The 26,253-nt window shown below is 40.6% G+C and overlaps 1 protein-coding gene across 1 annotated transcript in view; it reads left to right on the top strand.

The window, feature by feature from the left end:
- Positions 1 to 2,699: 2,699 nt before the first annotated feature.
- Positions 2,700 to 26,253, top strand: part of obscnb (obscurin, cytoskeletal calmodulin and titin-interacting RhoGEF b) — a 60,384-nt gene continuing 36,830 nt past the window's right edge. The window contains exons 1-21 of the mRNA XM_053495244.1: positions 2,700 to 3,792; positions 7,444 to 7,713; positions 7,843 to 8,103; positions 8,638 to 8,943; positions 9,043 to 9,309; positions 9,432 to 9,538; positions 9,637 to 9,805; positions 10,156 to 10,431; positions 11,702 to 11,977; positions 14,890 to 15,183; positions 15,612 to 15,905; positions 17,795 to 18,076; positions 18,208 to 18,483; positions 18,795 to 19,070; positions 19,212 to 19,487; positions 23,449 to 23,724; positions 23,910 to 24,178; positions 24,589 to 24,892; positions 24,970 to 25,245; positions 25,317 to 25,583; positions 25,693 to 25,962. Coding sequence (XP_053351219.1) covers positions 2,700 to 3,792; positions 7,444 to 7,713; positions 7,843 to 8,103; positions 8,638 to 8,943; positions 9,043 to 9,309; positions 9,432 to 9,538; positions 9,637 to 9,805; positions 10,156 to 10,431; positions 11,702 to 11,977; positions 14,890 to 15,183; positions 15,612 to 15,905; positions 17,795 to 18,076; positions 18,208 to 18,483; positions 18,795 to 19,070; positions 19,212 to 19,487; positions 23,449 to 23,724; positions 23,910 to 24,178; positions 24,589 to 24,892; positions 24,970 to 25,245; positions 25,317 to 25,583; positions 25,693 to 25,962 — 6,385 coding nt within the window. The remainder of the gene's footprint in view (positions 3,793 to 7,443; positions 7,714 to 7,842; positions 8,104 to 8,637; positions 8,944 to 9,042; positions 9,310 to 9,431; positions 9,539 to 9,636; positions 9,806 to 10,155; positions 10,432 to 11,701; positions 11,978 to 14,889; positions 15,184 to 15,611; positions 15,906 to 17,794; positions 18,077 to 18,207; positions 18,484 to 18,794; positions 19,071 to 19,211; positions 19,488 to 23,448; positions 23,725 to 23,909; positions 24,179 to 24,588; positions 24,893 to 24,969; positions 25,246 to 25,316; positions 25,584 to 25,692; positions 25,963 to 26,253) is intronic.

The raw sequence follows: 26,253 nt of genomic DNA, 5'->3' as shown, positions 1-26,253 counted from the left end.
CTTTTGAATTCTTTTGAAGTCCGAGACTTGAATTTGGCTTAAGTAGGGTTTGTGGTGTTAAGTGTGTGTGTGTGTGTGTTGGTGCATCAGACAGGAAAGCGCTCCGTGTGTGTGTGTGTGTGTGTGTGTGTGTCTTTAAAACAGAAAAGTGAAGTGCCTGTAAAAAAAAATTAAGGTTAAATTAGCGCTTGTCCTATTGAGCAGCTGAGCGCGCGCCGCTTCTACAAATGGCAATAGCGCGAGACGCGCGCGGACAGCTGAGGCTATTTTCAGACACGAGCTTTAGAGTTAATGTCACACGCGCACACACACACGTCATCTATAACTTGTTGTTATTATTATTATTATTATTACTATTTTAAATAAGTTATGGTTATTTTATACTAATCATTATATTTTCAAAAACTTAATAATTACTCTATTTAAAAATTAATTTTACATTTTTTCTCTAGTAATTAATTTATTATTATTATTATTATTGTTGTTGTTGTTGTTATAAAATTGTGTTGAAGATAAATCTTTTTTTATATATTAGCACTTAGGTCAAATTTATTGTTTTTCTCCTTGTTATTAAATTATTGCTCTTAATTTAATTATTAATGTGATAATTTAAAAATGCATTCTCAAAACTGTCTAGGTAAAGACAACTAGTTTAGTCTTTTTTGTTCATTATTATTATTATTATTATTGCATGCAACCTATCGAGTGATGCATTGTTTAATCATTTTTAATTTTCATTTTTGTAAATGAATAACACTACTATTTAAAATACTTTTATCTTAATTGTGTATATACAGTATAATGTAAATCAAACTAGCGGAAGTACATGTCATTGACGGTTAAAGAGTTTGTAGCAATAGTTAAATGGTTAAAGCTAAAAATAATCTGCTGATCTTTAATGTAATCAGTAATATTATTATTATTATTATTATTATTTGAGGTTGAAGTCCACGTACATGTCTGTCTGTTTTTCTGTACAGCAGAACTCTCTGTCTAACTTATTAATACAAAGAAATCCCATTCTGTAAGGTTGAGTATCTTACGCCTTGTTTACACTTAGTTGTCCTTCTTTGGTGGTCAGACAAATACACTCCCTGTTCGGTAATCGGAGAGTGAATCACAGAATCACAGTTTTATCTTAAAACCACTCCTGCGTGTTAAAATTCACTTATACCACTTCAGCGCTGTTATTTTAGCCAAAGTGAAAATATGAACTAATCCCAGTAAAAATATTCACTTTATCTTTTTTAATTAATATTTATTGGTGCAGGTGTTTGTTTACATTGAGACAGTAGCGCATTAGTAGATTATTTCAAAGTAGATTATTAAATCCCACACATAACTGTTTATAACATCACTTTTAGATTTCACTGATGATGCAGGTTAAACTTCAGGCAGAAATCTAAGGACTGCAAAAGATTTAATAAATTCTGTCCAGCCAGTTATGTGTGGTGATGTGACAAAATCTGGCTAGACATACAGTTAGACAGAGAAAAAAATTCTGAGACAGGTTTCAGGTCCAGGGGTAGCTCAGTGGTTAAGGCATTGGACTACGGTTCGGAAGATCCCAGGATCAAACCCCACAACCACCAAGTTGCCACTGTTGGGCCCTTGAGCAAGGCCCTGAACCTTCAACTGCTCAGATGTATAATAAGATTAAAAAAAAAAAAAAAAATGTAAGTCGCTCTAGATAAGACACCCAGCCAAATGCTTAGATGTAGATGAAGGTCCATGAAATGAAATGTAAAGATATCTTTGAAAGAGTTCTGACCGGAAAAAAAGACAAAACCTTTCTTTAATTTCTATGGATAAAATTATGTTGTAATATATTTTAACCTCTATTATGTAGGGGGGCAATCCATGCCAGGGGGACATTTTAGCACATACTGTATCGCTAGGCTCTCAGGTATTTAACACGCCCTCACCTCGGACTAATGCGGATTTGTTTGCTCTAACGAATCTTGTTGTGGTGCTTCATATTACTGCTTATTATTAGCGCCATGATTTCGGAACATATGAGACAAACTGGTTTTAAACATCCCGCAAGAAGAATAAACATATAATGATCATGTAACGATCACAATAAACATATAATGGTCTGTTCATTCATAGTCGTCTTTCCTTTTTCGGAGTAAGCAGTGCTGTGTCACGCTTTGGTTTCTGTTTCTTGAGGAAACAGACACATTTTTCTTTAGACTGGTTCGGGCTCTCCAATGTATGAAATGTAAAGATATTGTTGAGATCTGATCAATGTACAGACCCCTCTTTAATTTATATAGATGTGATTATTCTAGGAGTGATTATTATATAATTGCACTCTCAAAACTGTCTAGATAAAGACAACTAATTTTGTCCTTTTTTAATTATTGTTATTATTATTATTATTAATTTAAACAAAATGCAGTATATACATGATATTTGCATTTTTTTTTGTGTACGTTAGTAGCCTATGCAGTGTTAAATATTTTTCATACAGTGTATATTTTTCCCACTTTTTAACTCTAGAAGGTAAAGTCAAAGGTTTTGAAATGTGTTGCTACGTGTCTCTTTGCATTGATCAGTCTGTCAATTTGTAGTGATTACATTTTCCTAAAATTAATATTTTTGAGTCAGAAAACTATAAATTGATTTATATCAATATCAACCCCCCCACCCACACACAAAACTAATGTCTATTATTGTGTCTGCAGGAGCCAGTTATGGACCAGAATCTTTTTGGGGGAGCCCCTCGGTTCCTGACTCGGCCCAAAGCGTTCTCCCTTAGCGTGGGTCGCGATGCTACTCTCAGCTGCACCGTTGTGGGCACCCCTGTTCCTGCTGTCAACTGGGAAAAAGACAAACTGCGCATTTCCACTGGAGGGCGCTTCAAAACCTTAGAGGATGGGGATGTATATCGACTCACCATCTATGACCTGACACTGGAGGACAGCGGGCAGTACATGTGCCGCGCCAAGAATAATGTCGGTGAAGCGTACGCAGCTGTGACGCTGAAGGTGGGTCCTCCAGCAACAGTGGTCGAACGGGCGCCGGGGTTCACAGTGAAGCCCGTATCCACTAGAGTGGGTTTGGGGGGTGATGTTACTTTCTTCTGTCGTGTGGCAGCTCACCCTGCTCCCAAATTCGATTGGGAGAAGGATGGACGTTATCTAGGCGAGACCAATCGCATCAAGATCACGTCGGACAGCGAGTCCAGCACTGTGAGGATTCAGAGTGTCAGGAGCTTGGACAGCGGCACTTACACCTGCCGGGCTCACAACTCCATCGGTCGAGCACAAGCTGCCGCCACTCTGGTGGTGGACACTCAGGACACACGACTTCTCGACGCCGACAAAAGCACCTCTCTCCTGTCTCACCTGCAGAAACGAAAAGAGGAGATGTGTAAGGATATTTCCCTTTACCGAACAACCGAGAGCTATTCCCTGTCCTCCTCATCCTCATCTAATATCATTGAAGGGCTCAGCAAGCTGGGCCTTGCCTCCGATCAGGAGCAGCAAGTCTCAGCCTTGGCTGGTAAACTCCCCAAAGGTGTCTTCACCCGAACCTGCATGGTGACCGAGGGCAAGCACGCCAAGCTCAGCTGCTTTGTCACGGGCCACCCCAAACCCCAGATCATCTGGAGGAAGGATGGGGTGAACATCAGCGAGGGTCGTAGGCACATAATGTATGAGGACCAAGCGGAGAACTTCATTCTCAAAGTCCACTACTGCAAACAAAGTGATAATGGCCTCTACACCTGCAATGCCTCTAATTTAGCTGGACAAACCTACAGTGCTGTTTTGGTGATTGTGAAAGGTAAGCTTGGGCAGATCCGAATTTGTTCAAGATTTAAAGCCTTTGCATTCTTAAGCTATTTGAGCTTCATGTTCCTGATGTCAAAAATTGTCTGTAGGGGAAAGGACGCTAAGGATGAAAGATGCCCATTTTTTTCTGGTAATTGTTACTTTTGTTTTGATCCGACTTTTTCCAGGTTAAATTCTTAGAGGCAATTTTTGCAAACCGGTGCAAAGCAAACAGGCAGGGCTCGAGTTTTGTTGCGTTTTAAAATACAAATGTAGAATCAGCTCTTAATTATGTAGGTCATCACTAGACTTTTACCTTCCTGTTCTTACTTTTGCTTGGCCTGTTTGTTTGTTTTTTTTGAGTAAAATTGGTTTCCCCTTGGGAGGTGGGTAGGGGGTTAGGGCACGGGTAGGTTTGGGATGTGGGTTTTGGTAAAACTCAGTGGGGAGGTTGTGGTAAAAAGCATCTTGTTGTGGGTTAAGCAGTTTCTTTTTATTTTTGGTAAAACGATGGCCATTCTGTTTTTGGTTTTGTTTTGTTTTTTTAGGAGTATGTGGTGGTGGTGGCGGGGGGGGGGATTTTAAGTGTTTGATTTTATGTTAATCTGGCTAAGTTTTCTGTAAGTAGACATTTCTTTAGCACTTATTTATGGAACTTGGCTCCACTGTCAGTGCTTGATAAAGTTTTAAAAACAAACTGTAAAGAGTTTAATTTTAATAGCGGTATTAGTGCCCACAAAGACCTTAAATGCAACGTTCGGAACATTTGAAAATTTGTCGAAAAGGAGTCGACATTTACTTGTAAGAATGATGTCTGTCTATGTGATATAACCTGTAGCTACATGCATGTGATGTCTGTGTCCCAATGCACTTGATGATGATATTTTTTTGATGTATATATTTTTAAACCTTTTACATTTATATAAAGCTCCCCTAATTCATAACGCTTTTTGTTCAAATTGGATCAGAGACGAGTTTCCTTCCTGCCGCCAGAACGTTTATAGCCGTACCCAGTACAGTTTACAATTTATCCTTGGCAGCAGGTCTTGGAGATGCTGAACTATATCTCATTTCAGAGTCGCAACATAATCACAGGCTGCCATCATTCTTTTGCACGGTGTCGTGTTGCTGCTATTTTTTGTACGTGTTGAGTTGTTAGTGCTTGTTGAGTGGGGACTCAATGTCAGACACCGGGCTTTGAACGATTTTTTCTAAATAAACGTTTATTGTTGTTTTAGTTTGTGTATTGTCCAGATGGACAAAAGCAAAGCAGTGACAGCGGAATAAATCCCATGAGAATGACATAAAGTTCAGTGACTAAATATATTCAGAATGTGTTTGATTTGTAGCCAACAATAATAACCACTCTGTTATTCTAGAAGTTTCAGTTTCTCATATTCAGGTATGATGCGGTTAGCATGTTAGGTAACACATTTGGTAAAGGTCACAGTAACCTGCACCGCAAGCGAATGCCAGCCACACATAACGGCCAGCTTCATTGATGTTCCAGATTATTCCAGAACCTGAAACGCTCCTATTTAAACGCTTTAAGTGCGAAAAAAATCCTGACCACCAATCATCTGCCAAGCTTTTTAAGCAATTGGTATTTATCCATTAGAGCTGTTGAGTTTGTGATTCTGATTGGTCAGGAGGTATTGATTGATTTTTTTTAATAATGTTTCACCTTCAATGGTTTAATTTCTGCAGTAACGAGCATTCCACAGGATCTTGTGTGTGTTTGATATATAGAAGCTTTATCATAGTGTACAAACATGTGTCGTTGTTATGGGGGGTTTTCCTTGCCACTGTCGCCCTCGGCTTGCTCATCAGGGACGATCTGACCATGTTGATTTAAACACATTCACATTCCATACAAACTTAAATAATTCTTTTGATTGTGTAAAGCTGCTTTGCAATAATGACAATGGTTAAAAGCGCTATACAAAAGTTTTCTGTAATTACATTATTATTCAACACTTGTGGATGGAGTCTCCAGTGTCAGTGCTTTGTAACTGTAAGGTTTTTTTTTTCGAGGAGAAGCAAAACCTTTTTTTTTTTTTTTTTATCTATTAACACCACAGAAGAGAAAGCGTAGACGATGGTACTGGACCAGAACTCAGTGTGGGTCTTTAGTTTTGTAGTCCACCCACCTGCAGGTTCAGTGTGTCAAGTTGTTCTTTTGCTTACCATGGTTGTATGAGTGGTAGCTTGAGTTACCATAGCCATGTAGATCAAAATGGACAGAATATTCTCTGAAATATTCACTACTTCGACTCCCCCCCCAAAATGTATGCTGCTTGACCTGAATATCAGAGGTCTTGACCTGTAACTGTATGACTGATTGATTGGAGGTTTTACAGTATGTACTTTGGGTGTTGCTCCAGAGATCAAATGCCACATGGTGTAAAAATACACATGCATACAAGTACTTACCATCTATCTATAGAAAAGGACTGCTGTTTGGATTACAGCGGATTTTATTTTGGTGGTGATCTGTTTCAGCGCAGGATGCAGTGATGTGGGAGTGTGTGTTCAGGATTGAACTTTGAGGAAGGACTAGATTAGCTAAATCTGTCACTAAAGGCACACCTAATGTATGAGATACAGTAGCTGTGTCTAATAAAGTGTTTGCAGTTCTACACTCATGCAGTGGCTTGGAAGGTATTCATACCCCTTGAACTTTTCTACATCTTGTCATGTTACAGCCGTAAATGTAAATGTATTTCATTGGGATTTTATTTGATAGATCAACACAAAGTGGCATATAATTGTAAAGTGGATGGAAAATAATAATAATTCAGCCCCCTTTACCCTGATACCCCTAAAATCCAATGGAACCAACTGCCTTTGGAAGTCCTCTAATTAGTAATTAGAGATTACCTGTGTGTAATTTAATCTCAGTGTTTGTTAAAGAACATTATTGAACAAACAGCATCACGACGCCCAAGAAACACACCAGACAGGTTCTGGAGATGTTAAAAGGGATTAAAGGGATTTTTAGGATATAAAAAATATCCCAAACTTTGAACATTGCATGGAGCGCTGTTCAATTCATCACCTGAAAATGGAAAGAGTATGGCACACCTGCAAAAAATTACCATGACACGGCCATCCACCTAAACTGACAGTCCCGGGCAAGGAGAGCATTAATCAGAGAAGCAGCCAAGAGGCCCATGGTAAGCCGAGAGATCCACAGCTCAAGGTGGGAGAGTCTGTCCACAGGACAATTGTTAGTCGTGCACTCAACAAATCTGTCCTAATGGAAGAGTGGCAAGAAGGGAGTCTTTGTTAAAAGAAAGCCATACGAAGTCTCATTTGCAGTTTGCGACAAGCCGTGGGGAAGGGGGGGAGGGGGTGATTAGCAAAACATGTGAAAGTGATCTAATCAGATGAGACCAAATTGTAACTTTTTAGGCATAAAGCAATGACGACTAACATCACCCCGAACTCACCATCCTCACTGTAAAAAAATTACTCAACATCTAATTTGACTAGGCTTAAGCTATTGAATGGGGGGAAAAAAAGACTCTCTACAGTGGAGGCGCAAAGCTGCTACAAACATATCCTAAAAAACTTGCAGCTGTAATTGCAGCAAAAAATTTATCTACAAAGTCTTGACTCAGGGGGGCTGAATATTATGCTGATCCTGTTTTCACTTTTTCAGAGCCGGCGGTGGCATTTAAGAAGAAGCTGCAGGATGTGGAGGTGAAGGAAAAGGAAACAGCATTGTTGTTGTGTGAGGTGCCCGTGCCAAGTACTCAAGCCTCCTGGTTCATGGAGGAGACTCGCCTGGAGCAGAACGCGAAGTACCGCATGGACGAGGAGGGCACGCTGCGTCTTCTCACCATCCACAACGTCACCACCAACGACGACGCTGTTTACATCTGTGAGATGAAGGAAGGGAGTCGCACTGTGGCCGAACTCACTGTTCTGGGTAAAGTAATAAAAGTTCTAAATGACTGCTAACACTTGGAGTATCAACATTCTTATTGGTTTCTAGATGTAACACACACAAACACATCCAATGTAAAGTTTAATTTATCAAGTGCATCTGGATGTCTAGGAAACATCACCAAGAAGTTGCCCAGAAGAACAATCGTGCCGGTGAGCGACACAGTGATCTTCTGCGTGGAGCTCGAGCACCCTGTCGAAGATGCTTATTGGACCAGGAATGGAGAGAAGCTGAAGGAGGACTCCAGGATCATCATCGCTCGCACACTTAAACAGTACACGCTGACCATCCGAGACTGCAAAGCGGACGACTCGGGCGAGGTGGCGTTCATTGCCGGCGACTGCAAGACTTCTACGCGGTTCTCAGTTACAGGTGAGGAAACGCAACACCGTACTCGAGTATTTGCTAATTTAATAAGCATCAGTGTTTGTTCTGCATGAGTTTTTTAATGATATTTTATGTTTGATATTTATTGGACTTAAACAATTAAAATTTTTATGGGCGTAGCTATGTTTTAGAATCTATTGTCATTTTGGAAATCTGTTTTCATTATTAGTAGTCACTTTGTTTAATTAAGTTTGGCATGATATTACCTTTTTTATTTTTTTTATTCCAATCTCATTTTGTGTACTTATTTCTAATTCTGAGATATATAAAGGTATATAAATTGTTCTCTGAGTTCGCCTACCATGCGAAAGGCCCAGGTTTGATTCCCAGCTAGTGCCCAAACCCCAGCCGCTGGATGCAGTGCCGGTCCCAAACCTGGGTAAAATGGGCACCCAGCATAAAACCTGTGCCAAGCTTTTACCAAGTGTCTGCTGTGGTGACCCCTCTGCCGGGAGCAGCCAAAAGACCAACAACATAAATTGTACTTTTTTGCCTGTTTCTTATTGTTTTTCCACCTAGCACCAAGGAAGCATCCCCCTGATTCCCCGGTCAAGCCGATTGTGCTGAACAAGACGGACAGCTCCATCACTCTGAGCTGGTCTCGGCCAGACAGTGAGCGGCCTGTACCCATTAATGGTTACGTGGTGGAGAGAAGGAAGGTTGGAGCTCAGACGTGGGTCCGAGTCACGGGCATGGAGCTTGTCACAACCAGCCAATACACCATCAGCAACTTCACAGAAGAGAGCAGCTACCAGTTCCGTATTTCAGCCGTAAACGATTTCGGTCAGAGCGCCTACCTGGAGGTTCCTGGAACATATTATCTTGGTAAATTGTATTCCGGAAATATCTTTTCCAGAACATCAACAAATCTCCATAAGAACCAGTCAAGCTGATCACCTCGTTTGTATGTGTGTGTGTGTTCAGAGCCCACAGCCTCGGTGACGTCAGGTCTGCAAAGCTGCACTGCCGTGTCTGGCGAAGAGGCCACCTTTAGCGTGGAGCTTTCCGCGACATGCTCCGGTAGCTGGATGCTGAACGGCCGGCTGATCCGCAGCGGGGCAGACTACCTCATCACTCGCTCCAAGACCACGCACACACTCGTGATCAGGGAGGTGACCATGTTGCTGGATGGAGCTCAGGTCAAATTCATGGGTGGGGGTTCAGAAAGCATCTGCACTCTCAATGTAAAAGGTGAGAACTCATTAAAGCTGAATCATTTCCTCAAAACCCACATGTTCACTTTTACGTTTATAATTTCCATATAAACCCATAAAGCCGTTCTTTTATATAAAGACTTTTTACATTTGTTTTAGTTGCCCCGGCACGTTTTACGATGAAACATTCTGAATCGGAGATCTTTACGTTCAGGGCTCACTCCTCTGCCCAGCTGTGTACAGAGGTGTCGGATGCTAGTGTCCAGGTAACTTGGTTTTATAAATATATATATTGAAAATTGCTATGGTGTAATAGTTTGGGCATGCTTTTATAAAGCTCAGAGCTTGTCTTTGTGGCCCGCAGGTTAACTGGATGAAGGACGGTAAGGAGCTGAGGATGGGAAAAAAATATGAGACCAAGAGTGTGGGATGCACACGCATGCTGACTATTCATAACGTCACTCATGAGGATGCAGGAATCTATGTATGTGTGTGTGACGGTGATAAGCTGTCCTTCCGGCTCTCTATCAAAGGTAGATAAAGCTTTCATTGATATTTGCACATAAAAGATTTTAAGTAATATATTATAAAAATATTTTTAAAAAGCATATATTGTCTTTTGAAAAATATAAGCTGTAATGATCTCAACATTCAATTAAAAAAATTATTTTTATTTATTTCCAGTAGAACCTTTTAACAAAATATGTTCACCATGGCATGCTTGACTTCTTAAAATTGCAAAATATCAGAAAAAAAAGGTCTACAGTAAATGATGTGATTAAAACTTCCAAATAAAAAAAAATCTCTTTCTGCTAAAAAGTACTAAAAGAAATTAAAAAGAAACAACTAATTTAAACAAATTCTGTAACTCATCTCCCATCAGAGGAACCAGCGAAATTTGTGAACAAACCCAAGACTCAACCCCTGGAGGTTTCTCCTTCGATGGGCGACGTGACGCTGAGTTGCGAGGTGGAGTCGCCAACAACTACTGTTGTGTGGAAGAAGGAGCACAAAGAAATAATGGAGGACAACAGGGTGACCTTCGTGTCCCAGGGGACCCAGAGAAAGCTGGTTATCAAAGGAGCCAAGCAGAGCGATGAAGGACACTATTCATGTGAGACGACTGAGGACAAGGTCGCATTCAGGGTCAAAATACAAGGTATGATCGGCGCTAATTAGTCTGGGGGAAATCATTCGAAAGGACAGAGCTAATTTCACAAAAAGCAGAGCAAGCTTGTATAAAAGAGATGAAACAATGGACGTAACTGTTGCTTGAAGGCATTTAATTTAAAGATATAGTCTATATGATTAGGTAATGATTCTTATAGAAACTCAGGCCTTAATGAATCTGTTAAAATTGAACAAAAGTGTATACTATAGAGCGGAGGAGACCAGGACAAAGGGCAGGTTTAGAAAACAGAGCACAGTTATAACAGAGTAGAAATGACAGAAAGAAATGACAGTGGACTAGAGAAGAGCAGAATAAAGTGGAGTTAAATCCAGTAGAACGTGGTACAGTGGAATAGGATAGGATAGAATAGCACAGAGAATAGTGGAATAGAGAATGGGGAAGGGGTGAACAAGAGAGGAAACATGAAGTAGAATATAAAGTATAGTAGAACACAGTAGAATAAAGTAGAGTTTAACATAATAGAGTGAAGTGCAACAGAGTAGAATGAAATCAGAACAGAATCAATAGAAGTCAGGAGAACAATGTAGACCTGAGTGGAACAAAGTCGAGAATAGAACTAAAAGAAAGAATAGAAACTAACAAATATTTTTTTGGTAAAAAAAAAAAAGAACACGAGAGAATTAGAGTTTGGCAATAGAAGAGAATAAAGTGGAATAGATGGAATAGAGCAGAACAGAATAGGAAAGAGTAGAATAGAACAAAAGAGAGAAATTAGGTTAGAAGGAAAAAGAAAACAACAAACTGGAGTGGAACAAAACATTAGGTAATGCGTAATAAAAAGAAATATAATGTTAGACAGTAAAGAAGAACATAAGGGAGTAGTACTGTATAGAATGAAGTAGGGTAAAGTGGGGAAATTAGAAAGTTTAGAGTAGAACAAAATATCAGACTATAGAAAAGAGTTAAAGAGAATAAAGTTAAAAAGGTGTTCAATAGAACAAAATATAAAAGTCCAGTAGACGAGTGTAGAGAAAAATTGAATAGGAAAAAAAACTAAACTAAATCTTATTTACAGTAATATAACCTAATTCAGTGTAGTTCAAATCATAAGGGTTAAAATTATATTCTAAATTTATATACATATTTAAAGCTGCTTTATGGCCATGAATTTAAGTAGTAGAGTATAGTGAACTAGAATAGACCAGGGTAGTAGTGTAGAGTTAAACATAACAGATTAGAGTACATTAGTTAGTAATTCTAAATAGTGGTTTAATCATTCTACGTGCTCATCTTGTAGAAACTCGGGCCACTTTCATCAACAAGGACACCTATCAGAGGGAGGTGAGAGTTTCAGTCTTTCAGAAAGCCACCCTAAGCTGTGAGGTGTCCGACTTGAAAACGGAGGTGAAGTGGTATAAAGACGGCAAACAGCTCATCTCCGGTAGGACCATTCATGTGGAGACGAAGGGCAAAACCCGTCAACTAGTGTTGGACAGCGTGGAGAAAAAGGATGCAGGAGAGTACACCTGCGAAGTAGGAAACGAGAAGCTGGCCTTCAAGATTCATGTGACAGGTGGGAAATTGAATCAAAACTATTGAGCAATAAATTTAGTCCACAGAAGCTATGTTAGCTTAACTGTTATTTAGTGAAATAGGCTATATACAGGGGTTGGACAATTAAACTGAAAAACTGGCCAATTTAGTGTTGGAGGTTTCATGGATAAATTTGACCAGCCTGGGTCAATCTTCATTGATTGCACATTCCACCAGTAAGAGCAGAGTGTGAAGGTTTAGGATTAGCCGAGTAATAGCGTAGGTTTTCTAAAAAAAAATTGCAATGCACACAAAATTATGGGTGACGTATCAGAGTTCAAAAGAGGACAAATTGTTGGTGCGTGTCTCGCTGGCTCATCTGAGACCAAGACAGCAAGTCTTTGTGATGTATTAAGAGCCACAGTATCCACAGTAATATCAGCATACCACCAGGAAGGATGAACCGCATCCAACAGGTGTAACTGTGGACGCATGAGGAAGCTGTCTATAAAGGATGTCTGAGTGTTAACCTGGATTGTATCTAAAAAAACATTAAATCACAGCTGCCCAAGTCACTGCAAAAGTAAATGTGCACCTCAACTCTCCTGTTTCCACCAGAACTGTTCATTAGAAGCTTCACAGGGTCAATGTACTGTACATGGCCGGGCTGCTATAGCCAAACTTTTGGTCACTCGTGCCAATGACAAACGTCGGTTTCAATGATGCCAGCAGCAAAAATCTTGGGATGTGGACAATGTAAAACATTTTTTGTTCTCTGATGAGTCCACCTTCACTGTCGTTCCCACATCCGGGAGAATTACGGTGTGGAGAAGCTCCAAAGAAGCGTACCACCCAGTACATGCCCAGAGTGAAGCATGGGGGTGGAGCAGTGATGGTTTGTGCTGCAATATCATGGCATTTCCTAGGCCCAATACTTGTGCAAGATGGGCACAAGTATTGGGCGTGGGTCACTACCAAGGTCCACCAAACTATTCTGGAGGACCATGTGCACCCAATGGTTCAAGTCTTGTATGCTAAAGGCAGTGCCGTGTATCAGGATGATAATGCATCAATAGACACAGCAAGACTGGTAATAGAGTGGTTTGATGGACATGAAAGTGAAGTTGAACATCTCTAATGGCCTGCACAGTCACCAGATCTAAATATTAATGAGCCACTTTGGGGTGTTTTGGAGCATCGAGTCAAGAAACGTTTTTCCTCCACCAGCATCACTTGACCTGGCCACTATTCTGCAAGAAGAATGGCTCAAAATCCCTCTGGCCAAAGCCTCCGAGTGGCGCAGTGGTAAAGTGCTCGCCCTATCATCCGGAGATCGCTGGTTTGAACCCGGGGTGATGCTGTTTTCCTCCCACAGCCGGAGGTCTAGAGAGAGCTGATTGGCCGAGCTCTCTCAGGGGGGAGGGATGAGAGGTACTTGCGCTCCCACATTAATCACGGCTCTACAGCCAATCAGGGGCGTCTGTGAGCTCGCGCACCTGGAAGGAGCGGCTAGCGCTTTCCTCCGAGTGTGTTACTCCGCCCCTAACGGGGCGTGAGCGAGCAGTTTGAAAAGATGCGGTCGGCTCACGTCACGTGGTTCGGAGGAAACACGGGATAGCTTTCGCCCTCCTGACTGAGTGGTGGTAGTAGCCTTAATGTGGGAGCCCCCTAGTGACAGGGAGGAATTGGCCACGACTAGATTGGGGAGAAAATCGGGGAAAAAGAAAAAAAAAAATCCCTCTGGCCACCATGCAGGACTTGTATCTGTCATTCCCAAGATAAATTGATGTTGTATTGGCTGCAAAAGGAGGCCCTACACCATACTTACGAATTATTATGGTCTAAAACCAGGCGTTTCAGTTTCATTGTCCAACCCCCTGTATGTGCTCTATGTATTGCAGGTTATTTCCAGTATTATATAGTACCCAAATCTGATAGAATATTTAATGAAAAACTAGGGAGGAGAATTGGCTTGGTTTTTGTCGTTAAAAGTGTTTGTAAATATCAACGTTTGGCCATAAAATCCATATTCTTTTATTTTGTTGTGCTTTTGTTGAACAATGGTGAAAGGCGGTGTGGTTTGATGAAGCACTGTTTACCCTGTCACAGTGTCTTATTTATCAAAAAGTAATAAAAGCACATTCTAAGATGTTTTACTGTATTTCTCTTTTACCTCAGTAGGTTTCTACAAAACAAACATTTATGTATAAAATAATTTCTGGTATCCATTTAATTTTGACTAGAGTTTAATGTTTGAAGAATGTCGATAAAATACAGTGGTACCTCGGTATAGGAACTTTATTCATTCTGGAGGTGAGTCCTTAAGGCAGAATTTTTTTAATTGTAAAAGGGATTTTCCCATGGGAAATAATGTAAATCCATTGCAGCCACCCAAAAATTATTAACAATACTGTATTTACAATTTGAACACTGTTCTTTATGCCTTCGAGTGGCGCAGTGGTAAAGTGCTCGCCCTATCATCTGCTGTAACCTCTCGCAGCCGGAGGTCTAGAGGGAGCTGATTGGCCGAGCTCTCTCAGAGAGGAGGGATGAGAGGTATTTTGCGCTCCCACATTAATCACGGCTCTACAGCCAATCAGGGACGTCTGTGAGCTCACACAAGCGGAAGGAGCGGATAGCGCTATCCTCCGAGTGTGTTACACCGCCCCCAACGGTGCGTGAGCGAGCAGCTCGAAAAGATGTGGTCGGCTGGCGTCACGTGGTTCGGAGGAAGCACGTGATAGTCTTCGGCCCTCCTGACTGAGTGGTCGTAGTAGCCTTAATGTGGGAGCCCCCTAGTGACGGGGAGGAATTGGACACGACTAAATTAGGGAGAAAATTAGGAGAAAAAAAATTTTGTTCTTCAGGTAAAAATTGCGTCAGGGCGTTTGTATGCCAAGGTACCACTGTAAGTCAGTTCATGTCAAGACTTATTTAATGTCCTAACCGTAGCTCCCCCTGTAGAAACCCAAGCTCAAGCGATCTTTGTGAACAAGGACACCTATCAGAGGGAGGTGAGGGTTTCAGTCTCTCAGAAAGCCACCCTAAGCTGTGAGGTGTCCGACTTGAAAACGGAGGTGAAGTGGTATAAAGACGGCAAACAGCTCATCTCCAGTAGGACCATTCATGTGGAGACGAAGGGGAAAACCCGTCAACTGGTGTTGGACAGCGTGGAGAAGAAGGACGCAGGAGAGTACACCTGCGAAGTAGGAAACGAGAAGCTGGCCTTCAAGATTCATGTGACAGGTAGGAAATTAAATCAAAACTATTGGGCAGTATATTTAGTTTATAGAAGCTATGTTAGCTTAACTGTTATTTAGTGAATTAGGCTATATATGTGGTGTATGTATTGCAGGTTATTTATTATATAGTACGCAAACCTGATAAAATATTCCATGAACAACAGCAGCATTAGGGGGGGAATTAGCTAGTTTTTTTGTTTAAAGTGTTTGTGAATATCAAGGTTTGGGCATAAAATCCATATCCTTATTATTATTTTGCTGAGCTTTTATAGAACAATGGTGAAAGACGGGGTGGTCTGATGAAGCACTGTTTACCCCGCCCCAGTCTCTTATTTATAAAAAAAAAAGAAAAAAGTGTGGCAGGGCGTTTATATGCCGAGGTACCACTGTAAGTCAGTTTATGTCAAGACCTATTTAATGTCCTTACTGTAGCTCCCCCTGTAGAAACCCAAGCTCAAGCGACCTTTGTGAACAAGGACTCCTATCAGAAGGAGGTGAGGGTTTCAGTCTCTCAGAAAGCCACCCTAAGCTGTGAGGTGTCGGACCCGAAAACTGAGGTGAAATGGTATAAAAATGGCAAACAGCTCATCTCCAGTAGGACCGTCCACGTGGAAACGAAGGGCAAAACCCGTCAACTGGTGTTGGACAGCGTGGAGAAGAAGGACGCAGGAGAGTACACCTGCGAAGTAGGAAACGAGAAGCTCGCTTTTAAGATTCATGTGGAAGGTATGATTATTTTTTCTTTTAATAACTATGCATTTAATTCTGTCCATTTGCTCAGCTGTGTCTGTATAAGCTTAAAGGGGGGGTGGATTAGTAATAAAATAGAATGACTGAAAGCAGTAAAGGTAGAATTGTATTGAGTGTACTGTACAATGGAGTAGAAGTTAGTGTCACTCAACAGAGCCAATCGTTAACAATAGTTTAATGTGTATAGGCAGAGTATACAGAAGAAACAGAACCAAAAGTGTGACACAGCATGGATCAGTCCAAAAAATGTTGGACGATGTAAATTTCCTTTATATTTCTGTATTTATTTGAAACACAAACAAGTTTAAAGTGTCCACAGGTTTAAATTAGTAATTGGAAATCGACAATATTATTGAAATGCTATGGAAATGTTTTCACTTAAAGAAGATTTTGATTTTTAATTCTGTACCCATGGAGTAAAGTAAAGAACTAAGGAGATTAAATTTGTTTTTGTTTTTTTAAAGAAAAACCCAAAATGCAGCAAAGAACCGAACAGAGGTTTTAGTATTACAGTCTTAATTCCTTTACTATCAGTGATTTTAGTTACAGATATAAAGCAAATTAGCACATCAAGAACTATACCCCCAAGGACTATTAAATCCATCTTAGGGACGTTTGGTAACATGTGAATGAAAAAACATCCTTTGTGTAACAGCTGCCCCAACAGAAGTTCAAGAACAAGTGAGCTTTGTGAATAAGGACACCTATCAGAGGGAGGTGAGAGTTTGCGCCTCTCAGAAAGCCGTCCTGAGCTGTGAAGTATCTGACTTGAAAACTATGGTGAAATGGTATAAAGACGGCAAACAGCTGATTTCTGGTAGGACCGTCCACGTGGAGACCAAGGGTAATGTCCGTCAACTGGTGTTGGACAGCGTGGAGATGAAGGATGCAGGAGAATACACCTGTGACGTTGGAAATGAGAAGCTGGTGTTCAAGATTCATGTTTCAGGTATGGAAACTGATTTCTTTCTTTTTAAAATTGCCATAGGTTCTACCTAGCATGTTTTCCCTTCAGGACATTCCTTGCTGCTGGAGCTGTTTGGTCAGGAAGAGTTGATCAATTTTCTCTCACTGCATCTCTGACAGTTGGTCTACCCACAAAGCAAATGTTCATGTGTTTAGTTTCCATAATAACAACTTGCACATGAAGTTTTAAGGTAGAAAGTTTATTTGTACAGATTACAAAGGCACACGTAATCATTTATGTGCTGATTTGTCTAAAAGAGCCTTGTAATATATAATTTAAGAGGTTCTTATTGCACAATGTTCAATTTAATTCAGTAAAATTTTGTCACAAAGCAAAAAATGTGTATGAAATTTAAAAATTGATGAATCAAAATATGCATTATACAGTATAGTGATGGGCAAAAGTATTAAGATGGCGCATGCCATATATTATACAGTAGAATAAAAGCACAAAGCATGTAATGTCACTAATTAGCTCTAGTCTATCTGGCTTAAAGAGTTTTGCTTATTAGAATCCGTTGGTTTGGTTTACTTTTTGAAGCTTCGATGTGCCAGAAAACGTCTGTGGCAAATGTCTGTACATGATCTTTATGAAGCAATCAAGCATTGACTGGATTGAGTGAATGATACCAGTGTACCGAAGACATTTTATTTACTCGAGGCCCAACTGGATCCAGCAGGTTTTGAAGAATAAGTGACTTAATGCTAAATATTAATTACTGTAGAGCTATATATCTTATGTCATTATCTAAACATTGGATTTCACTTTTGTCTCAATACTTTTTATTTCATTTAACTCCTAAATGTAGACCTACTATTTCTAAAGTCTGTTGAATTGTATTTGGGGTATTTTCTTATGTGTATTAAAACCACCCTTTGTTTAACAGCTGCTCCAGTAGAATCCCAAGCTCTTGCAACCTTTGTGAACAAGGACACCTACCAGAACGAGGTCAAAGTTTCCACCTCTGAAAAAGCCACTCTGGGCTGTGAAGTATCCGACTCGAAAACTGAGGTAAAATGGTACAAAGATCGCAGACAGATAATCTCCAGTAGGACTGTCCACATGGAGTCAAAAGGCAAAATCCGTCAACTGGTGTTGGACAGTGTGGAGAAGAAGGATGCAGGAGAGTACACATGTGAAGTTGGAAATGAGAAGGTGGCCTTCAAGATTCAGGTGACAGGTAGAAAAAAACAACCTTTTCTTCTTTCTGACTTATTCACTGTATCAGATTTTTAGTCTTTAAGTCCACTCCACTAAAATCTTCTGATGAGTGTATAGAATCCGATTGACGAGATCTGTTTGTTAATCTAGAACTTCAAGCCACTTTCATCAACAAGGACACCTATCAGAGGGAGGTGAGCGTTTCAGTCTCTCAGAAAGCCACCCTAAGCTGTGAGGTGTCCGACTTGAAAACTGAGGTGAAATGGTATAAAGACGGCAAACAACTCCTATCGAGTAGGACTATCCACATGGAGACCAAGGGCAAAATCCGTCAACTGGTGTTGGATAGCGTGGAGAAGAAAGATGCAGGAGAGTACACCTGTGAAGTTGGAAAAGAAAAGCTGGCCTTTAAGTTACAGGTGACAGGTAGGACATTTCCACTTTAGAACTCCCACTAATTTGGGTTCCTTACCTTTGTGCCTGGTAATCCTAATACGAAAAGATTACTTGATCTTTTTGGACACTTCCTTTGGCTCTTTAGGCATTGCTTGTTCTCCAATCTCTTCCCTCAGAACTGTTCACTAAGGGTGGTCCCCTAGGAACATTTAGCTCTCACTTTCATAGCACTTATGTTTTAACTTCTTCAATATTCATTTTTATTGTGTTTTGTTTAATGTGAACAATTTTTGACTAAGAAGAAACAGCTCACTAATGATGCAGTAAACTGTCCTCTTTAGAACCTCAAGCTGTTTTTATCAACAAGGACACCTATCAGAAGGAGGTAAACGTTTATGCCTCTCAGAAAGCCACCCTGAGCTGTGAAGTGTACGACTCTAAAACGGAGGTGAAATGGTTTAAAGACAGCAAACAACTGATCTCCGGTAGGTCCATCCATGTTGAAAACAAAGGCAAAGTCCGTCAGCTGGTGTTAGACAGTGTGGAGAAAAAGGATGCAGGAGAGTACACCTGTGAAGTAGGAAAGGAGAAGCTGGCCTTTAAGATTCAGGTGACAGGTAGGAAAATGACCTTTTTTCCTTTATGACTTATGATGATCTTATGATGCTCTATTTCAGTCTTTAGTTTAATACCACAGACACTTTCCAGTCCTTGAATTAAGGAACAGTCTGATTGACCTGATTTGTTTGTTAATCTAGAACCTCAAGCAACTTTCATCAACAAGGACAGCTATCAGCGGGAGGTAAACGTTTCTGCCTCTCAGAAAGCCACCCTGAGCTGTGAAGTGTCCGACTTGAAAACTGTTGTAAAATGGTATAAGGACGGCAAACAGCTTCTATCAAGCAAGACCATCCACATGGAGACCAGGGGTAAAATCCGCCAACTTGTGTTGGACAGCGTGGAGAAGAAGGATGCAGGAGAGTACACATGTGAAGTTGGAAATGAGAAACTGGTCTTTAAGATTCAGGTGACAGGTAGGAAATTTTGTTTCTCTACTTCAGTGGTCACCAATATAAATTGTTATTGTCCTGTACATCATTCATTCTATTCACAAATTTTCATACATTTTTACTGGTGTGGGCAAGTCATAAGGCCAACAGACTAAAAAGGTGAGTCCAGACATTTTAATCCCCAGTCATAGATGTCAGCATTCCTGTTTGATTCTTACATGTTCCCAAAGCCAATTAAGAGGTAAAATCACTCTAGCCTAATTTTGGGTCTGCCACTAACTTGTGTCCAGTAGTATGTTGCTGTTACAGATCAGTCAGGGGCTAACCAGTATCCTTAACAAGATCCAGGAACTTTTTAGTCTCCAAAACACTGAATAAAAATAGAACTGCCTTCTGAAGAAAGATCAAAGTGTACCATGTTAAGGAATCCTCTAGAGGTCCTTGTAGAGATCCTGTCCATAAGATTTCCTCAGCAGAGTTTGACAAAGGTCTTCAGAACATCATTGAGGCTGTTATCTATCTGTTATTATATAAACTAAATATGAGGCTGTCTATCATCGACGGCGACAGTGGCAAGGAAAAACTCCCTGAGATGGCAATAGAAAGAAACCTTGAGAGGAACCAGACTCAACAGACAATCCATCCTCATCTGGGTGAAATGGATAGCAGGGATTGATCTGCAGTCATACTGTCTGTTAAGAGGCTGGAAGTTCAGTATAATAGTTGATGTCTGTAAGATAAAGTTTTGTTATTGGAGGCTCATGTAGACTCATGTAGAATTTCAGTTCCAAACTATCGAGCGGCTGCAGTCACAAGTCCTTAGAGAACAGCTGTCGAGGCCAGGACCGTCTTCGTAGAAAACCGTCTCCAGTCACCACACGCATCCCAGACAGACCACCCAGGGAATCTATTCGACGGGATCTCCAACCAGAAGCGGGGCACTAGGTTGGGTCAAACAGGTCCAGAGGGCAGAGGGAGTCTTGATCAATGGCAGCTCAGGAATGACATGTGTAGCTTGACAGAGAGACAGGAAGAGTTAGAGAGAGAGAAAATGGAGAATAGAGAGAAGAGGAGAAAGCAGAAGAGAAGGAGAGATAACAGTAAGGTATGGTCACAGTCACACAATGAATTAGGTGACTGTATATGTAGTGCATATAGAGTGCAAGCAGGGACTACGGCAGGACTAAGACAGTATAACTAAAAGGGAGAGCCAGAAGAAAACACAGACATGAGGGGGAACTAGGATGTAAAGCAACCAATCAATTCATCAACAACCTGAGTGATCAATGAGAGTGGGGAAGACGGCTTCCAAACATACCAGTTCACCGTAATACTCTACGTCCATGAGTCGCCCAGATCGCCTATTTATAAAAATGCTTGGCTAAATAAATAGGTTTTTAGCCTAGATTAAACACTGAGACTGTGTCTGAGTCCCAAACCTTAATTGGAAAACTATTTCATAACTTTGGGGCTTTGTAAAAAAAAAAAAAGCTTTGCCCCTGCTGTAGTTTTCATAATACGTGGTACTGACAAGCAGCCTGCATCCTTTGATCGCTGAGACAGGTAACTGTGGGTCATCAGCATAACAATAAACCAATACCATGCATATGAATTATGTTGCCCAGAGGAAGCATGTAAAGAGAATAAAGCTTAAAACTGAACCCTGTGGAACACCAAACTCCATTTAAGTACATGCAGAATAGTCACCATTTAAATCTACATACCAGTCAGTGGCAGGAGACTGTATTCTATGTCTTGATTATATAATTAGTTGTTGATTTTTGGTTTAGGTGCACTGGTATAAACAATACATAAGCAACAATGTGTACAAAGTATTGGTTATTGAACTTTAATGCAAGCCATGTAAGACTTCACATTTATTGTAGGTTTAGATATAGGAGGATATTACTCACAATCATGCATTGATGGTCCAAGTAGCACTGTGGAGTCAGTAGGTGATATCCTCTTAACCACCAGCTCCACCTTCTCTAAGAAGGCAAGTGTTTTTTGGTGTGTATGCATAAGTACCTCCCAAGACTGGAAACCTGAAGACAGCTGTATTTCCCACCTGGAATAACTACTTTTATAATGCTGCCTGCCCGGGACAGTTGAGTATTTTAATACCTTAAAACTCTTAATCATTTTACCTACTATGGGATCTCCAGGATAGGAGACAACCCAAATCGAGAAATTCGACGTCAGAGCCCATACAGTGTGTTTGTAAGTCAGGCCTACTATGTTGATTTCATACATTTTTCACACTGGATAATTTGGATTTGTAACGTACTGTAAAGCCTTTTTGAACACTTCCTGTGGTTCTTTAGGCATCGTTCTTTCTCTAACCTCTTCACTCAGATCAGTTTACTAAGTGTGGCCCCAGTAGGACGATTTCACTCTTACTGGCATAGCACTAAGGTCTGGAATTCAATATTTATTTAGTTGTGCTTTGTTTCACGTAAATGATATTTAACTAAGAAGGAGCATCTCACTAATGATGCAGTAAACTGTCCTCTTTAGAAACTCAAGCAGTTTTTATCAGCAAGGACACTATCAGGGGGAGGTGAAAGTTTATGCCTCTCAGAAAGCCACCCTGAGTTGTGAAGTGTCCAACTCCAAAACTTAGGTCAAATGATATAAAGATGGCAAACAGCTGATCTCTAGTGGCACTGTCCATGTGGGAACCAAAGGCAAAATCCGTCAACTGGTGTTGGATAGTGTGGAGAAGAAGGATGCAGGAGAGTACATGTGTGAAGTAGGAAATGAGAAGCTTGTCTTTAAGGTTCAGGTGACAGGTAGGGAAATAGTATCATTTGCTTCAGCAGTCAGCTTTATCAACAGATTTTATTTGTACATTTTATATTCCAATTTCCATTAATGGTGTGAATGAGTTAAAATTTCAGCAAACTGAGAAGGTTGGTCTACACCTTTCTATCTCCAGTCACTGATTCCTGCATTCCTAGTGGATTCCTAGAAATTCCCAAGCCAACTGAGAGCTAAATCCCGCTAGTCTATTTTGTGTCTGCCACAGAGGCATCCATTATGATGTGTCTGGTACAGGTACTGTATAGCAGGAACCAACCAGGAGGGTATCTTTAAAAAGTTGAAGGAGCTGCCATAAAGATGGTCTCCAAAACACCTTAAAATTGTGAACCTGCAGTCTGAAAAAAAAAAAAAAAAGTTTACTATGTTAATATCGTCCTTGGCAGGGTTTGTAGAATTTCTTGTCTCACCATGTTGAGGAAGTGCCAGAACATTTTTAAGGCCACTTAAATGTTTGGATTCTGCAGCTGATTTTACTGCAGCCCTTTAGTTCCCCTATATCTCCCAGTTAAACCAGCCCATATCTTTACCTATTAGTCTAAATCATATTATCTCTAATCATGCAATCACAAAATTGCACCAAAGTCTTATAATACTTCACTTTTACAGTAGGTTCAGGTCTGGGAGACTTATCACAATCATGCATTTAGCAATAAAGATCCAAGTAGCACAATGGAGTCTATAGGTTGTATCCTCTTAACAACTGGTTCCACCTTGTGCAAGAAGGCTAAATATGCTGAAGTGCTTTTTGCGTATATGCAGTACCACCTTAGACTTGAACCTCATACAGGCAGCTCTTCGGACCACCAGAAATAACTACCCCTGGAAGGCCCTCTGCCTGGGAGTATTTCAATACCTGCCTCATTCCAAAATAGAAGACACCCCCAAGTGGGAAGTTTGGTATCAAATCCCAATATGTGTACATGTCAGGCTAGCTTTGTCCATTTCTTATTCCATTTAATTTTCTTTGGCGGTTCTTTACCTCCCCCCAAAGTCATGTGGCTCTTTAGGCATCTCTTTTTTCTGTTCTCTCCACTCAGATTTGGTGCCCCCTGAGCATACAATAACATAGGACAAAGGTCTTGACTGTGTTTTGTTTTCAAGTAAACAATATTTGAATAAGAAGGAACAGCTCACTAATGATTCAATAAACTGTCTTCTTCAGAACCCCAAGCAGTTTTTATCAACAAGGACACCTATCAGAGGGAGGTTAAAGTTTCTGCCTCTCAGAAAGCCACCCTGAGCTGTGAAGTGTCAGATTTAAAAACGGAGGTGAAATGGCATAAAGATGGCAGAGAGCTGATCTCTGGTAAGACTGTTCATATGGAGACTAAAGGCAAAATCCGTCAACTGGTGTTGGACAGTGTAGAGAAGAAGGATACAGGAGAGTACACCTGTGAAGTAGGAAATGAGAAGCTGGCCTTTAAGATTCAGGTGACAGGTAGGGAAATTACCTTTTCTCCTTTATGACTTATGTTCTACTGTAGGGAATGCCCTGTCTCCATTTTGACTTTAAATTAACTGTATCAGTCTTCAGTTTAACACCCCTGGAACCATCCTATCCTTGAATTATCCTGTTCCACAAATATGTACAGTCTAATTGACCCGATCTGTTTCTTAATCTAGAACCTCAAGCAACTTTCATCAACAAGGATACCTATCAGAGGGAAGTCAAAGTTTCCGCCTCTCAAAAAGCCATGCTGAGCTGTGAATTGAACGACTCCAAAACTGAGGTGAAATGGTATAAAGATGGCAAACAGCTCCTATCGAGTAAATCAGTCCATATGGAGACCAAGGGCAAAATTCGTCAACTTTTGTTGGACAGCGTGGAAAAGAAGGATACAGGAGAGTACACCTGTGAAGTTGGAAATGAGAAGCTGGTCTTTAAGATTCTGGTGACAGGTATATAAAATGTTTACATTTTGCGTTTGTATTACTAGTCAATTAGAGATAAGATGCCTAAAACTAGTTTCCAATCCTGGCCGTGGAGCCCAAGTGATGCCATAATTATTTGAGTGTTTTCTGTGAGCTCACAAATTTGCATCAGCTTAGGGAGGGATTTAAATTAAACAATAGGTACTGTAATAACTGGGTGCCCAATTTTAAGTGTAAGTATTCCATTCTTTAAAACCCTCACCAAACTCGGATGGTTGAATTAAATAAGGCAACTTAGTTTTATTTGTCAGTATAACATGCACCGCCTATCAACATGTTTTATCATCAGATTTCCACCACCTGCGGCACTGCACATCTGCTGAGGATCTGGTGATTGCTAGTTAGATTATTTATCATGCACTCATTTAAGAACTTCTCTTTAATACTTCTCCCTTCAGAACTTGAAGCAGTTTTCATCAACAAGGACACCTATCAGAGGGAGGTAAACGTTTCCACCTCTCAGAAAGCCACCCTGAGCTGTGAAGTGTCCGACTCAAAAACTGAGGAGAAATGGTATAAAGACGGTAAACAGCTCATCTCCAGTAGGACCGTCCACGTGGAGACGAAGGGCAAAATCCGTCAACTGGTGTTGGACAGCGTGGAGAAGAAGGACGCAGGAGAGTACACCTGTGAAGTTGGAAATGAGAAGCTCATCTTTAAGATTAATGTAGCAGGTACGTTTAAGAAAATCGTCAGCAACTAGTGAATGATTTTTCTATTTACTTGACAATCCTTATTTTTCTTTCCATAGATGTTTCTGCTAAATTCCAAAAGAAATCCAGTGTAAAGGAAACTGTAGCTGTGCAAGAAACTGAGAACATTATCATGACAACGATGGTAACAACTGAAAACGCTAATGTTAGTTGGTTCAGGGACGGAGTCCAGCTAAAGGAGGGTGATAAGTACGAAATGAAGAAAGAAGGTTTGTCTCACGTTCTTATTGTCAAGTCTTCTGAAGCAAAGGATCGTGGCACCTACACTTGTCAGACAGCTGAGGACAAGATGGAGTTCCAGGTTCAGATCAAAGGTACAAATTTGTCGAACAGTAAGTCTGAGAAATTTCATTTCTTGCAGTTAACTTTTAAATACTTTCTTCAGAGGCTCCACTGAAATTTGTGGTTGGTTTGGAGCCAGCATCTGTCGTCCTGGGCAGCACCATGACTCTGTCCTGCCAGTTAAACCAAGCTGCAGGGGATGTCCTCTGGAGACACAATGGCAAAGAAGTAAAGCCTGGAAGCAGATACGTCATCCGTGCTGATGGAGCCCAACGTTCACTGACTGTATCTTCTGCAGCCCAGGAAGATGAAGGGGAGTATAGCTGCGAATGCAGAGATGATAAGACTACTGCTAAGATCACTACTAAAGGTGAGCAAACCACTGTCAATGCTGAATTCTTAATTACTTAGATATCTATTCTTGCACTCTTTTTTTACAAGGCGTACACAAGGAGACAGTGTTGTTTGTTCTGTTATAGCTCCACGTTTCGTGAAGATTGTGTCCAGGTTAAACAACGTCGTAGCAAACGAAGGCAGGGATGCCATCTTCAAATGTTCTGTCACTCCTGCGGATGTGAGCTTGAGGTGGATGTTTAATGACGTGCCCATCACTTCCGGGACGAAATTTAAAATCGCTCATGGAGGTACCAGCCATTCGCTCACGATTGTGGGGGTCACACTCGAGGACGTGGGTGAGGTCAGCGTGGATGCTGAAGGGAAAGTGTGTAAAGCAACTCTGCAAGTGCAAAGTAAGACGGACCAAAATGTGTATACACATACAGAATTTCTTCACCCTCACTCATTATTAATTGGTTTACTAGATGGATCAATTTCAACTGATTTATTAGAATGTTCCACAGATATGGTGTGATCTGTGCAATTTAAACAATCATGCATTTTTTACCCTCTATTCAAAATCAAGTCACACTTAAATAATTTCTGTAAAACTTCAAACGTTAAAGGCTCTAAAAAGTGTTGAATTCCTTACAAATATCCATGCTGTAGGTGCATGACTGACACCTGCTGGACTGGAGCAGAAA

The sequence above is a fragment of the Clarias gariepinus genome, chromosome 4 (assembly GCF_024256425.1).
Source record: "Clarias gariepinus isolate MV-2021 ecotype Netherlands chromosome 4, CGAR_prim_01v2, whole genome shotgun sequence".
Classification (NCBI taxonomy): Eukaryota; Metazoa; Chordata; class Actinopteri; order Siluriformes; family Clariidae; genus Clarias; species Clarias gariepinus.
This window is presented reverse-complemented; position numbering and strand designations above follow the sequence as displayed.